Genomic DNA, 13,693 nt, shown 5'->3' on the forward strand with positions numbered 1-13,693 from the left:
CTGCCGGGATTCTGGGGGGTGCACCTTAGATGGGGAGAGTTCGTGTTGTCCCTGGATATGCTGCCTTCCCCATGCCCCAAGGAGACCTGACCAGCTCTAGCGACTGACTGGCTTTCTCAAAGGTAACCTATGAGGCAGCCAAGGGCTTGGGCCAGCCAGGGCTTGAGATCACTGGAGACGTTGGGCACAGAGCTGGTGAGCATGGAGCCAGCTGCCCCTGTGACAGCCCAGTACAGCCTCCTGCTGGTACAGCACCAGAAGCGCTCAGACAGCCCATCCTCCTGCCTGCTCGGCCGACGCCTCATTAAGGTTCACACCTCAGTTCTCCCCTATCTGAACCTACATCTCTTCTGCTGGGCCACTGGATCCTAGGGGAGAAGCTAGAAATGGAAGAGACCTACTGGGGCCCCTAGAGCAGGGGTGGGCAAACTACGGGCTGCGTCCGGCCCGTCAGACCTTTTAATCCGGCCCTCAAGCTCCTAGCTGGGTCGGGGACTTGCCCCACTCCACGCGTGCCGTGGCTCTGTGCAGAGCCGTCTGGCCGCGCCTCCGCGTAGGAGCCAGATGGGGGACATGCTGCTGTTTCCGGGACCTGCTTGAGGAAAGCGCCGCCTGGAGCCTGCACCCCTGACCTCCTGCCACGCCCCAGCCCTGATCCCCCTCCCAGCCCGGAGGATCCTCCTGCACCCCAAACCCCTCATCCCCACCCCCAAGCCCGCACCCCAACTCCCTGCCCCAGCCTGGAGCCCCCTCCTGCACTCTGAGCCCCCCAGCCCTAGAGCATCTCTCTTGGCTGGTGCAGGAGCGCCCCCTGCAGTCCATTCTCCAGTGTTGTGCTCGCTCTCTTGTCCCAGACCTCCCTTTTGTCCCTGCTCCTCACAGCTTTCCCAGCTTGTTGGGCTCCGGCGTGTGCAGCAAGCACGTACATAAGAGCACTGCCCCGGCCCCTCTCCAGGGGAAGTAGGACTGTCTGAGTTCTCTGCCAGGCTTTGGCACAGGCTCGCTGTGTGCCCTGGGGCAAGCCATGCAACTTCTCTGTGCCTCGTTTCCTCTGTGTGCAGTGAGGGTGCCACAATCTCACGGGGGTTGAGGCTGCGAGCTCAGTTCCTGCAGGTTTGTAAGGTGCTGTGAGATCCTCGCAGGGTGCTAGAGGAGGGTACAGTTTTATTTATTATCACTAAATTCCTCCGCGTTGGCCTCCTGTTTATTCCAGGGCCCGGCTCCACCTTGCCCTCCTTGATTCTACATCCTTCCAAGGACTTGCTCCAGCTGATTTCATTGACGTCCCCTCTCTGCCCCGTCTGTCCATCTAGTACCAGCTCGTACCATTCCCGAGCCTTCTCCTTTGCAGCTCAGGCCATCTAGAACAGCCTCTCGGTACCTCATGGCCTCATTTTCCAAATCCCTTGCTTGTAGCCCCCCGGCTGTGTATGGGTTGACCCTGCAATGCTGTCTGGGATCCATTGGGCATGAAAGCCGCTAGGCCGCCGAGCTGTACGCTGAGGTTTATTGCATTGATCGTTGTGTTAGTTGTCTGGAGGTGCGGCACATCAGCGACTCACAAGGAAATTCTCCCGCCCCAGGAGACTTCAGCCAACAGTTCTCAGACTTGGATGTTGGTCAAGTGAGGCATTTTCATCCAGACCCAGGCACATGGGTTTGGCGGCCAGAGCCTCCATTGACTCCAGTGATCAGCTTTCCTTCAGGGACCGAACCGTGGCGGGATAAGCCTGACTTTAGGCACCTGAGTTGGAGCAAGCTGGTCCAGAGACACCCTGTACCTATGGATTGTGTGTGTAGGGGCATAAGTAAGAGCAGAGTGAGGGCAGTGGCTTCAGCAGATGTTACTGAGCATGCTCAGTCTGTGAGCATGCTCGGTCCAAGCCAAGCAGTTAAATGGGGTGGGCACATGACTCCCCCCACCATGCATCACCTCGGAGCTGGGCTTAGGGGCTACGTAAAGGCGTCTCCCCTGCCCTAGGCAACACTTTCGCAGGCATCCGCCCCACCGCTAGGAACCATTTCCTGTTACTCAGCCTGGGTTCCCCTTTTCTTGGTGTAATCCTATTTCCTCCTGGGGAGGCCCCCGTGGAGCACCCTGAAGAATCCCTCGCCCTCCTCGGTGTTCACAGCCTTCAGCCTCTTGTAATCTCTGTGCTTAGCCCAGCCAGACACGTCGTCTGGCCTGTAAATCCTTCAGCTGCTTGTCTCCGTCTCCCTGGGTGCTGTGGGCTGATGGATTCTCCCCTCCTGCTCAGACCTCGTGCCTAGGCAGCCCCCCCCGCGGTATTGGCTTTGACTTCCCCTCTCTTATCCTGCAAACCCCTTTCCTACCCACCCCCGCTAGGCTGAGCCAGCTCTCGGCGTGTCCTGCTAGCTCGGTTTCTGGGTGGCGTTTGCTGAGCTGGCCCCTAACTGGTGGGACGGGTCCCGTTGCAGGTGCAACACCCAGGATTACATCTGGCACAAGGGAATTCGCTGCGAGTCCATCATCACCGACTTCCAGGTGATGTGCGTGGCCGTGGGCTCGGCGGCACTCGTGGTCCTGCTGCTCTTCATGATGACCGTCTTCTTTGCCAAGAAGCTCTACCTGCTCAAGACTGAGAACAACAAGCTGCGCAAGACCAAGTGAGCGGCCTGGGGAGCGGGCAGGGGCCCGGTGGGGAGGGCACAGAGAGAGCCCACAGGGAGGGGGCTGGCAGGATGCGGGAGGTAGTGGGAAGGAACCCAGCTGGCAGCTCACAGGAGAGGGTCCATGTGTTAATCAGCTTGTACCGTGCCCACCTGGGGCCCCACAGGAGATGACCTGTCTGCTAGCTTGCAGGGAGTATGCTGGTCGGGAGGGCACATGCAGCTAACCTGGAGAGGAGCATCCACTTGTCTAACCCATGGGGAGTGGGAGGTTACCTGAGCACATGCCAGCCAGCCCGTGGGATGCCAGTGAAAAATGGAAGGGCACCTACCTGCGATCCAAGGGGAGTGACTGCCTGCCCACCCCCAGGGCTGCCCCACTCCTGGAGAACAGGGGTTAAAACAGCCAAGCTAGGCAGATTGGCGTAGCAACCACAGCTGTGGCCAGCTCAATTAGGGCCCAGCTGGCCCTATAAAAGGGCTGTGAGCCAAGCGCTGAGGCAGTCTCTCTCCAGCCTTGGAGGGAGAAGGACCGGGCTGCCTGGGAGCTCAGGGTACCGGGAACGGAGCAGGGCTGGGGAAAGGCCAGAGGAGCTGGGGAGCTCCAGCCTGGCAAATCCCCAGGCTGCGGGCCTTGCTAAAGGCCAAACAGGTACTGGGATTGCAGAGGCTGTAGCCTGGGGTTAGGTGGAGGCCGCTGGTCTGACCCCCCTTGCCAATGATGAGTGGCCTTTTACAGACTGCAGTTTGCCCCAGTGAGCAGGGGCTAGATAATGGCTGGCAGTAGCCACTGAGGCAAGGTGGGGATAGAGGGTTGGGGGTTCCCCTGGGAGGGGACACTCAGAGCGGGGGTACTGCGGAGGGCGTGTAAGCCTAATACATTAAGAAACTGATTACGGGTAAAATCTCACCCTCAGGGACGTTTCAATAAGCTTCTTTCACAGACTAGACTCCTTCCTAGTCTGGGACCAATCCTTTCCCCTGGTACAGTCCTTGTTAGTTCCAGCTCAGGTAGTAATTAGGGGATTTCTCATGACTGCAGCCCCCTTTGTTCTGTTCCACCCCCTTTTATAGCTTTGGCCCAAGGCTGGAATCTTTTGTCTCTCTGGGTCCCCACCCCTCCTTCTAAATGGAAAAGCACCAGGTTTAAGATGGATTCCAGTATCATGTGACATGGCCACATGTCACTGTAAGACCTCATTCTTCATTACCCACATCACTATACAGGAAGGCTTGCAGGTAAACAAACCCATTCACAACCATTGTCCTAGTCGGTGGGCGCCATCAAGATTCCAAGCCACCATTAATGGCCCACACTTTGCATAATTACAATAGGACTTTAGAGTTATACTTTTCTGAGGGGGAGGGATAGCTCAGTGGTTTGAGCATTGGTCTGCTAAACCCAGGGGTGTGAGTTCAATCCTTGAGGAGGTCACTTAGGGATCTGGGGCAAAATCCGTACTTGGCCCTGCTAGTGAAGGCAGGGGGCTGGACTCGATGACCTTTTCAAGGTCCTTTCCAGTTCTAGGAGATAGGATATCTCCATTAATTTATTTATTTATATTTCTAGCTCCAGATACAAGAATGATACATTCACACAAATAGGTTGGACACACTCAGTAGATTATAAGCTTTGTAATGATACCTTACAAGAGACCTTTTTGCATAAAGCATGTTCCAGTTACATCATATTCACACTTATAAGCATATTTCCATAAACATATGGAGTGCAACATCACAACGGTGTCACACAGCAGGGTGTAGGGAGCGCCCCAGTCCCAGCAGGAGTCTATTGGGAATGGTGTAGGAGAGCAGGATGTAGGGAACTCCCCAGAACCCCAGTCCCAGCTGTAGGCCCTTGCACTGTTTCCCCATGCAACATGCATTCATCCACGCACCAAAGAATTCCCCACAGCGCAGGAGGAAGTGGCTGGGTTGGTCGTGGTGCTGCATAATGGGACAGCCCCGTGAGACGCAGCATTGTGCTCCCGCCCGGCGCAGCTTCACGCTCCAGAGACCCGCGGAATCCCTGCCAGAGCCCGTGAGTTACGTGGGGAGCCGGCGTGCTGGGCAGAGGGCTGCCTGGCCGGTGAGCTGGAACAGTTTCGTCCGTCGCTGTTACTCTCGTCAGCTAGTAAATTTCCCGGGTGAAATCCCAGACATGCATAGCAGCGAGCGCGCCACAGGAGCAGGCTCTTCCCCCTCAGTGTGAACAGCCTCAGCAGGGAGGGCATTGGGATCAGGCAGGAGGGGTCGTAGGGTGACTAGATGTCCCGTTTTTAAAGGGACAGTCCTGTTTTGGGGGACTTTTTCTTATATAGGTGCCTATTACCCCCCACCACCGTCCCATTTTTTCACAGTTGCTGTCTGGTCATCCTAAGGGGTCGTGGGGTGTCTCTGACTCCCTCTGGCTTGGGCTTGTTACCATCTCAGCAGGCTGAGATCTCTGCCAACAAGCAGAGTCTGGGTAGGAAACCTCCCAGAGAAACCCCAGTGGTGTGGGTGAGTTAGTAGGTGGTGCACTTACCGCTGTTAGTACTGAAGCAATGCCCCTGTCTGGTGCTAGGGGGTGCTGTGCTGCGGGAAGTGCCATCTTTTGAATGAGCCATGAAACAGGTGCTGACGATTTGCGGCTATGAGTTGGGGTATAACCCCCCGTGTCCTAGTCAGAGTCCAGTCTGGATAGTTAGATTCTGCCTCTCTAAATCCTCTCCAGTGTTAAGTGGAGAAGGTATTCTTCACGTCTTGTGCCAGGCTGTTGGGTAGTGTTGCTGTTCATCAGCTGATGCCGCCCACCCCAGAGGTGGCTGCATTTCAGTGAGTGGGCACTTTGGAGTCTTGGGCTGCAAGGCTTTCTAGAAATGTCATTCATCACTGTTACCCTGCAGCATTTTTAATAATTTAACATTCTTTATAAACATTAACTAATTAATTTTCATGGCCCCCATGGGAGTTGGAGGTTATTGAACTTCTCTCGTCTAAATTATGCAGGAGATGAGACAAGATGAGCCCTTCCAACCTTAAGATCTATGAGTCCCAATGTTAAAGATGGGGAAATGGAGGCACAAGGCAGCAAAGACACTTCTGCAGCGGTTCGTGTCGTCGCTGGGCTTAGAACCCAGGAGTTCTTGACTCCGGTTGTTGGGCTCAGACCTGTAGCCCACACTGCCGCTTGCTGCTTGTCACTTGGGCAAAGGGCTGTGTGCCAAGCCATGCATCTCGTAGGGGCGACTCTCAGCTTGTGTTAGCAGGGTAAAGGGATGGGGCAGCCTCACCACTTCCCCAGCCTCAGTGAGTTCTGGAGCGCAGGAAGACGGCCTTCCCAAAACCATCCCAGCTCCTCAAGAGAGACCCAACTGAGCTTTGCCTTTGCGTGCCCAGACTGTAGGCGCATGTTACACGCTGCCCTGAAGAGACTGGAGAGGAACAGACTGAGCCAGCTGCTGGAGTCACCCTCATCCCGTGAGCATCCATCTGTTGGCTTTGTCGACCTCTGATTTATACCCCCAAGCAGCGCAGTGCTGGAGTGCAAAGGCTCATGGGACCCCCACCGCCTGCGATGGACTGGACGAGCTCAGCTAGATTCCCATCCCCCGGGGCCAGGCAGGAGGGCTCCCTAACGAGTGGTTAATTAATATTTGTAAAGTGCCTAGTGTCATTATTAGGAAGTGCTTTGCGCTGCCTGGTTTGAATGTCCCAAGCGATGGGGCGCTCACCTCTCTCCCCCTGGAGCCGATTCCACAGCCCAGTCTCGTTAGCCACGCCTCTCTCCTAACACACGGCCTCATTTTTCCCCTTTCTTAATTTCATCCCATTGCTCCAGCTGGTGCCCCACAGCCCCTGCTGCCTGTTCATTAAGCCCCCTCCCTCTGTGGTGGGTTCACCCTGCAGGATCATGCAGACTCTTCTCTCGCATTCCCCCAGGGCTAGACATCGATAGCTCTTTGTCCCGAAGAGCCCAGCAAACTCTGCAGTACACAGGACATGTTAATTGCTTCAGCCCTCTCAGAAATGCAGCCAGCTCTGGAGTGACGCCTGGTAGCTGTTAACAGCGCACAGCAACATGACACAACAGTGTAGCGCAGGCAGTGAAGAGTTCTCCATCCAGTGAATCACAATCCTTGGTGGTTCATTAGCACTCTTTACATCTTCAGCGCACTTCCCAGGGAGTAACCATTTTTGTAACCCCCATCACTGAGGTCGTTAAAGATTATTCCCATTTTACAGATGGGGAAACTGAGGCATTGAGGGGACATGATTTACCCTAACGCTATGAAGAGGGTCATTTTCAGAGCAAGGTTTAATCCTCACGATTTCCTAGCTCCCAGTCTTGTGAGCAAACCTCTCAGCTTGCAACACAAGAGGAGATTAAGAGGAGCGGGATTTACATTTCTTCCATTTGAATTTGGCCAGGAAGCCTTGGGGCCTCACCCCAGCCTCTGCACAATGGGACCCAGGGTTATTAAGGAGCAGAGATGGGCAGGCCCCTGGGTTTCTGAAGCCATCCACAAAGTCGCAGTATGGTGCGAGCTCATGCACACTTGCCAGCCTGCACTCGGCTCCATGCTTAGATGCACCCACCCTCTGCAGCCCTTTTGGATGAGGCCCTGATGCAGAGTGGACGTGGCATAGTGGGGGTGACCCTGGTGTCTTGGGGAACGGTATCCCCACTCCCCACTGCAGGGAGCTGGCTGGCTGACTGGTGCCCATTCAGGGCTTGGGATTCTCATGGGGATGAAAGAGGCTCTGTAAATTGGAGCGGCTCCTTTCAGATCTAAATCCAAGCTCTAAGGAAGCCCAGCTGCCGGGATCGGTGCCTAGCGGCTGCCCCTCTGTGCAGCCTGGGAACTGCCTTGGACTCTCCCGCTGAATGACTGGGGGTCATGGGGCCGGCCTGCGTGTCAGCACGTGCGTGCGGCATTTTTCTCCCATTCGCCGGCACAAATGCAAACGAGCCGGGCCCCGGGCCTTGCCTGAATGCACAGCCACAAAGCGGGCGTCCCTTCCGCCCCTCCTCCGGGGAGGTGAGGGAAAGAGCTTTGCAAAGCCCTCAGCAGCTGCTGCTCTGCATGGGGCTTCTTAGCCTGGCAGCAGCAGATGGTGTTTTGTCCGTTCCCAGGGCCAGGAGCCTCTGGGGAAAACCCGGAGGGACAGATTCCACCAGTCACCAGCCTCTGGGCCTCAGGTCACCGGGGGGGCAGGGGGAAGGGTGCTGACCGTCAGTCCAGCAGCATCACCCCAGCCGCTTCGCCTGACCTGTGTGAACGTGCGTGGAGAGGCATGCACGAGAGAGGGGTGTGTGCACACTAGTGCAGGGTGGCATAGCAGGTGTGGAGAGGGTGTGCATCAGTGTGTGTGTGTAGGGGGGGCATATGCTTATATCAGGGCAGCTGCCTGTTGAGTTATGCCCCCCTTGTGGCCAGAGGCGGTTTTGCAGCAGCCTGCCTCTGTTTCCCCTAAAGATCTCCAGGCAGTTTTTCTCAGGGCTAACAGCGCCCCTCCCAGAAACTATTCAAAACAAGCCGCAGGGCACAACACGAAGGGTCACACTCAGCTCTGGCTTTCTGCCCCAGTCTGCTCCGCACACAGCGACCCTTCCCACCTAGCCCTTTCTAGGCAGAGCTCAGCCTTTTCGGCTTCCTCCTTTTGCCCACCGCCCACTGTTCTGAGGGAGAAGGCAGGCAGCAGATGTACTGCCCTCCTGCGGAGAGCTCCTCCCAGCTGGCCTGTGCCACCCTGTCCTGCGCCCAGAAAAGGACGGTGTCCTGGGTTTTTCCCATCCCACTACTAATTCCCTGGGGCTGCTTCCTCTCCTCCAGCTTCCACCATTTCCTGAGCCATTGTTCGTTCCATTGTGCCTGGAACAGGTTCTTCTGGGTCTTTCTGGGCTTAAAGGGCCAGTGTACCTGTTACAATGCCCATGAGCAGGTATAGGTGCATGCACGTGCATATCTGGTCTAATCGCTGGACTTGTGCGTGCAGCATCGCGTGTGTGGGGCCACTAGTGTGTGCACGCGAGTGCAGCGATGCGTTCAAATTCATGTAGGATGGGGGGTGAGCATATGGGCGTGCAGGCTGGCTTGGGAGTGTGTACACACCAGCGTGCCAGGCGAATGAATGTGTGCAAATGGGACTAGAGGTGAGGGTGCGGACGAGTGTGTGTGTCTGTGTGTGTGTGTGTGTATAAATGTGTGAGAGTGTGCATGCATTTGTGCACATACCAGTGTGGCTGTGCGTACAGGCCAGTATGTGTGAGTGTGACCGTGGCGAAGGTCCACGTGGGCAGCATGTGGGGACTCCAGGAGATGGCGCTAGCATGGCCCCATCTCCAGCTGTCCCGCCTCCTCCTGCTGTCACTCTGTCCTCGCAAGAGTGCATGAAGCGAAGGCGCTGAGGATGAGATGGGTGGAGGGCCAGGGCACGAGGGGGTGGGAGCTGGGTGCTAGAGGGGAGGGTCGGTTGGCTCGTAGGGTGACCAGATGTCCCGATTTTATAGGGACAGTCCCGATTTTTGGGTCTTTTTCTTATATAGGCTCCTATTACCCCCCACCCCCATCCCTATTTTTCACATTTGCTGTCTGGTCACCCTGTTGGCTTGGCATGTGCTCCTTGCTGTGTCTTGACTGAGCTCGTGGGGCCTGTTGACTAATAGCCACTGGCTAGCACGTATGTATGTATTATCCTAATAATGCTTCCCACAATATCTATATCCCAAGCATATTGTACTTAGGGAGACCCACTTGGCCTGCCCCGTGTCATAATCCTGAACACTGATGCCAAATATCCCATAACTCTTTGCATTGGCTGAGATAGGCCTTGGCTTGACTAGATAGGCAAACTGTCAGTCTCAGGACAGCTGCTTATGTCTTCAGAACAACAGGAAACAACCCACCCAGACCTTGGTGGTGCTTTCATCCCCCTTAGCACCTGGAACGTACATACGCGACAGTAGGATATTGGATATTAGGAAAAACTGTTTCACTAGGAGGGTGGTGAAGCACTGGAATGGGTTCCCTAGGGAGGTGGTGGAATCTCCATCCTTAGAGGTTTTTAAGGTCAGGCTTGACAAAGCCCTGGCTGGGATGATTTAGTTGGGGATTGGTTCTGTTTTGAGCAGGGGGTTGGACTAGATGACCTCCTGAGGTCCCTTCCAACCCTGATCTTCTAGGGTACGTCCCCGTCTGGAATACATGGGGCACGCCAGGCTCACCGGCACAAACACGGTGCAAGCTGAATGATGGATGCGTAAACAAGTGGGGTATGAAAGGCTGGTTTCAGGGCGTGGCTTTGGGCAGCCTGCCTTCTGCATAGGGTGAATGGAACATCGCTGCATGGGACGGCTCTTCTGGGGCCCATATCGCGTAGAACCTTTTCCCTGTACCATACTAATCAGTGTGTTGTTTGGTCTCTTGGGTATATTTCCTAACCGAAGTGTGGTCAAGCAATTGACTGTACGACTGCTCACCAGGCTGCTGACCTCTCGCCATTTGTGTCTCCTCTCCCCGCTGGCAGGTACCGAACGCCGTCCGAGCTCCACAACGATAACTTTTCCCTGTCCACGATTGCCGAGGGCTCCCATCCAAATGTAAGGAAACTTTGCGACACCCCATGTAACCTCTCCCCTCATGCCCGTGCATTGGCTTACTATGATAACATTATCTGTCAGGTAACTTGTCTTCTTCATGTCTCCCCCTTCTGCACGCCTCCCCCTCCCCACAGCCTGCGCTGGCCAGGGGCTGCTTCAGCGCGCGCATGCAGAGTCGTGGCACAGAGAGCGGGGGCACTGCGGCTAGTGGTGCCAATAGGCTGGCACTGGATGGGGCTGTGGTGAAACCCCTGGCCCATCTGCCCAGGCCGGCCCCAGGGAGCAGTGCAGAGGGGAGCAGAGGTGTAGGTGACTCCCAGGTGTAGGTGACTCCCAGCAGGACGCGGCAACATGTCATGGACTGTAACCCCACCCACGAGTGTTGCAGTGCCGGGCATCCTGCTCGCTTGTGATACAGCAGAATCCCGGACAGGAGCTGGGGTGGCGTATGGAGCCCGGGCAGGAGCCTGCGGGGCAGGACAGGGTGGGAGCCAGGAGCAGTTTCAGGTCTGAGGAGAGGGAGTGCAGGGGCTGAAGATGTCCAAGGTTCACACGCTTAGGAGGGAGCCAGCACCCATGGAGGGGCCATGGGGAGGGAATGCAGAGTTCAGGGCCCTGCTGGGGGGCACAGAAAGGGTTTGCCGGGGCTGGTTACTGGCTCCAGGGGGGATGTCCGCGGGCCGGGGCCATGGACTCACTCTGGGGATCCTGACACAGACACGGGTCTGAGTGGGGCTGCCACTGGCCGAGGTTTTCCCAGGACTGTCCTGGGCAGTGTGGAAGGGTGCTCAGCACCCACTGCCAGCCAGCCAGTGTTGTGGGCTTGGGACCATCCCAGACCTCCCAGTACTTCGTAGCTCAGAGGTGGCAGCCGTAAGCCCGAGTGAAGCCGCTGGGTGGAACGTGCGGCTCTCCCTCCCGCCTTCTCACTGGCGGTGCCCAGAGCAGCCCCTCTCTCGGGGCAAACCCAGAACAGCGATGGAGGGAGTGGGGAGAAATCCCCATTTCCCCACCCCTGTTCTCTGACACCGAGCGAGGCCCCTGATCCTCGCAGGTTCTGGGAGCTCGCCCTGCTGCAGTGGGACCCCCTGCTCAGCCTGCGCCTCGCACTCTGAAGCAGCCTCCCTCAGTGGCGTAGCTGCTGCCAGCCAGTCTAGTCAGCGTCTCCCCCCGTCGCTCATTTCGGCTTCTTCCCCTGCCCTCCCTCTGTCGTGTCCATGCTCACGTGGGAGTGCTGTGCTGGCCTGGATGGCAGGGCAGCGTGGCTTGTCTGTGTGTGTGTCTGTGTGTGTCACTCTCTCCAGCAAAGCGCCATGGGGCCTGTGAGGTTCTGAGGCCCTGTCTGGTGCAAACCCCTATCCCATGTCTCGGGACCTCGCTGGCTGCGTCGTGGGGGGTGGACCCTGAGAAAGGGACAAAGTCCCCAAGGCATGGACATGGGGGGGGACTCTGAGCCCTGGGTGTTGTACATGGATATAGGGGTCTCAAGCCCTCAAATGGGCGACACAAATCCCTGAAATAGGAGAGGCTGAGCTGACCCATGACACAGGAGATGCTGTGGGACCCAGCACCCCCAATGTGGAGCATTGTGGGCACTGTGCCCCCAACCACAGGGCATTGTGGGACGCTCTGTGTGTGGGGCACTGTGGGACCCTCTGAGTGTAAGATTTTGAGGGACCCATTGTGTCACCATGCATGGGACATTGCAGGGTCCTGCCCCGCCATATCTGGGATGATGTGGGTCACTGATCCCTGAAATCCAGGGAGCATTTTTCCCCGCTGCCCTTTTTCTGCCCTCCCTCCGGCTCCCTCCCTCTCTCTCCCATTTCCCCGGTGCCCCCAGCTCACCTCTCCACGTCCCTGTGCCCGCTCTGCCCCCTCGGAGCAAGCAGGGTGCCTTGAGGAGTGAGTGGTGCTGACGCAGCACCATGGGAGCAGGAGGCAGCCAGATGGGACACAGCCAAGGGCAGGGTGCCTGAGAGATCCTGCATGCCCCCCTCCAATTTCCCAGCAAAGGGGTCTTACCTCAGGAGGCCACTCTTGGCCTGTCCACCTGGGCCCAGTGGGTTTGCACCCTGCTGAATCTTCCACAGGCTGGGCTTCCTCTCTGTGCCTGACCAGGGGCACCGCCGAGCTCCTTACTCCCGGTCAAAAAAGGGAGCCAAAGAAGCAAACTGTAGAGCATACCCAGCTAAGGGCAAGGACAGGTCAGCTGCTCACCCAGAGCTTCCCCTTTGCCTCTCGGTAGGAAGGGGTTGTAAGGTTAGGACCTGAGTGCGGAGAATTCCACCATTGGGGGCTAAAACTAACCTGTCATCTCTTGGTCTCCTCTTCCCATCCCCTGACTCACACCTGAAAGTGAGCACTGAGTCGCAAGCCAAAGCCTCTGGATTAATCTAGCTCTTCTAACGATCCTGACCTTTGGGTAGGACAGAGAATGATGCTCACTCTTCTATAGCTCCCTTCATTGGGGATCTCAAAGCGCTTGGCACACACTCCCACAGCACCCCTGAGAAGAAGGGGATGGATATACATGGATCACTTCACCCACCACTGAAATGCAGCCCTCTCTGGGGTGGATCCCGGCACTTGATTCACAGCACACAGGAACACTGTGCAGTACAGCTATTTGAGGCTAGAGAGTGCAGTGTCCCCTCTGGCTGATATTGGAACAGCACTGCTAGATTTCAGGCCATGGGGGTTTGCACTTATCCTCTAGAGCTCAAAAACACTTCCCCACAGTTGGAATAATATTGCCTTATGTTTCAGAGGGGGAAAATCAGAAAGAGAGAGAAGCCAAGTGACTTGCCCAAGGTCATGCCAGGAGGCCAGTATCAGGGTTGGGACAAGAACCCAACTCTCCTTATCTCTCGCTCCTCTCACCACAACTGGCCTTCCTTGGTTCGTAGCCATTAATCTCCCTGTCCTTAGGACTATGCACTAACCCGCTGAGCTGAATGGCTCGCGGGGGGCCGGGAGGAGAGATCCTGAGGGCTCCACTAGAGAAATGAAAGAACCATTCATTTCCCCCCTCCAGGGTGGAAGACATTGGCCACATCTTGAGAAATACGAGAGAAACTTAGCAGCACTAATATATGGGCCATTTGGCATCTGGATCTATGAGGCTGGGGGACCATCTGTCTTCCCCTCCTCCCCTGGTCTGACCCATTGCTTCCCAGGTCCAGCAGCTGCCTAAAGTTGGCTGGGTAAGGAGCTGTGCACAGGAGATGGCCCCCTTCTCCTGACTGCTCTGCAGATCAGCATCCTTCCTGGTCACTGTTGCATCCCATGGGCTTGCTCCTGTGTAATGGGAGTTTGGCTCAGCGGAGAGGAAGGAGCGCAAGGATCAGACCTGTTCCAGCACCTTCCAGGTGTCTTCTCCAAACCCCGTGCTCTGGCTTTGAGCTGCTTCGTTTGCTTTCTTTCCCTTCTGTGGAAGCAGAGAAAAGAATTGACAGAAGGGAACTGCAATGCATG

At 56.4% G+C, this 13,693-nt stretch overlaps 1 protein-coding gene across 1 annotated transcript in view; it reads left to right on the forward strand.

Moving 5' to 3' along the window:
- The window catches only part of CSPG5 (chondroitin sulfate proteoglycan 5), a 37,656-nt gene that overhangs the window by 15,402 nt on the left and 8,561 nt on the right, over positions 1-13,693 (forward strand). The window contains exons 3-4 of the mRNA XM_026652098.1: positions 2,440-2,628; positions 10,144-10,216. Of these exons, the coding sequence (XP_026507883.1) occupies positions 2,440-2,628; positions 10,144-10,216 (262 nt within the window). The remainder of the gene's footprint in view (positions 1-2,439; positions 2,629-10,143; positions 10,217-13,693) is intronic.

This window comes from Terrapene carolina, unplaced genomic scaffold (genome assembly GCF_002925995.2).
Source record: "Terrapene carolina triunguis isolate 2854851 unplaced genomic scaffold, T_m_triunguis-2.0 Scaffold111, whole genome shotgun sequence".
NCBI lineage: Eukaryota > Metazoa > Chordata > Testudines > Emydidae > Terrapene > Terrapene triunguis.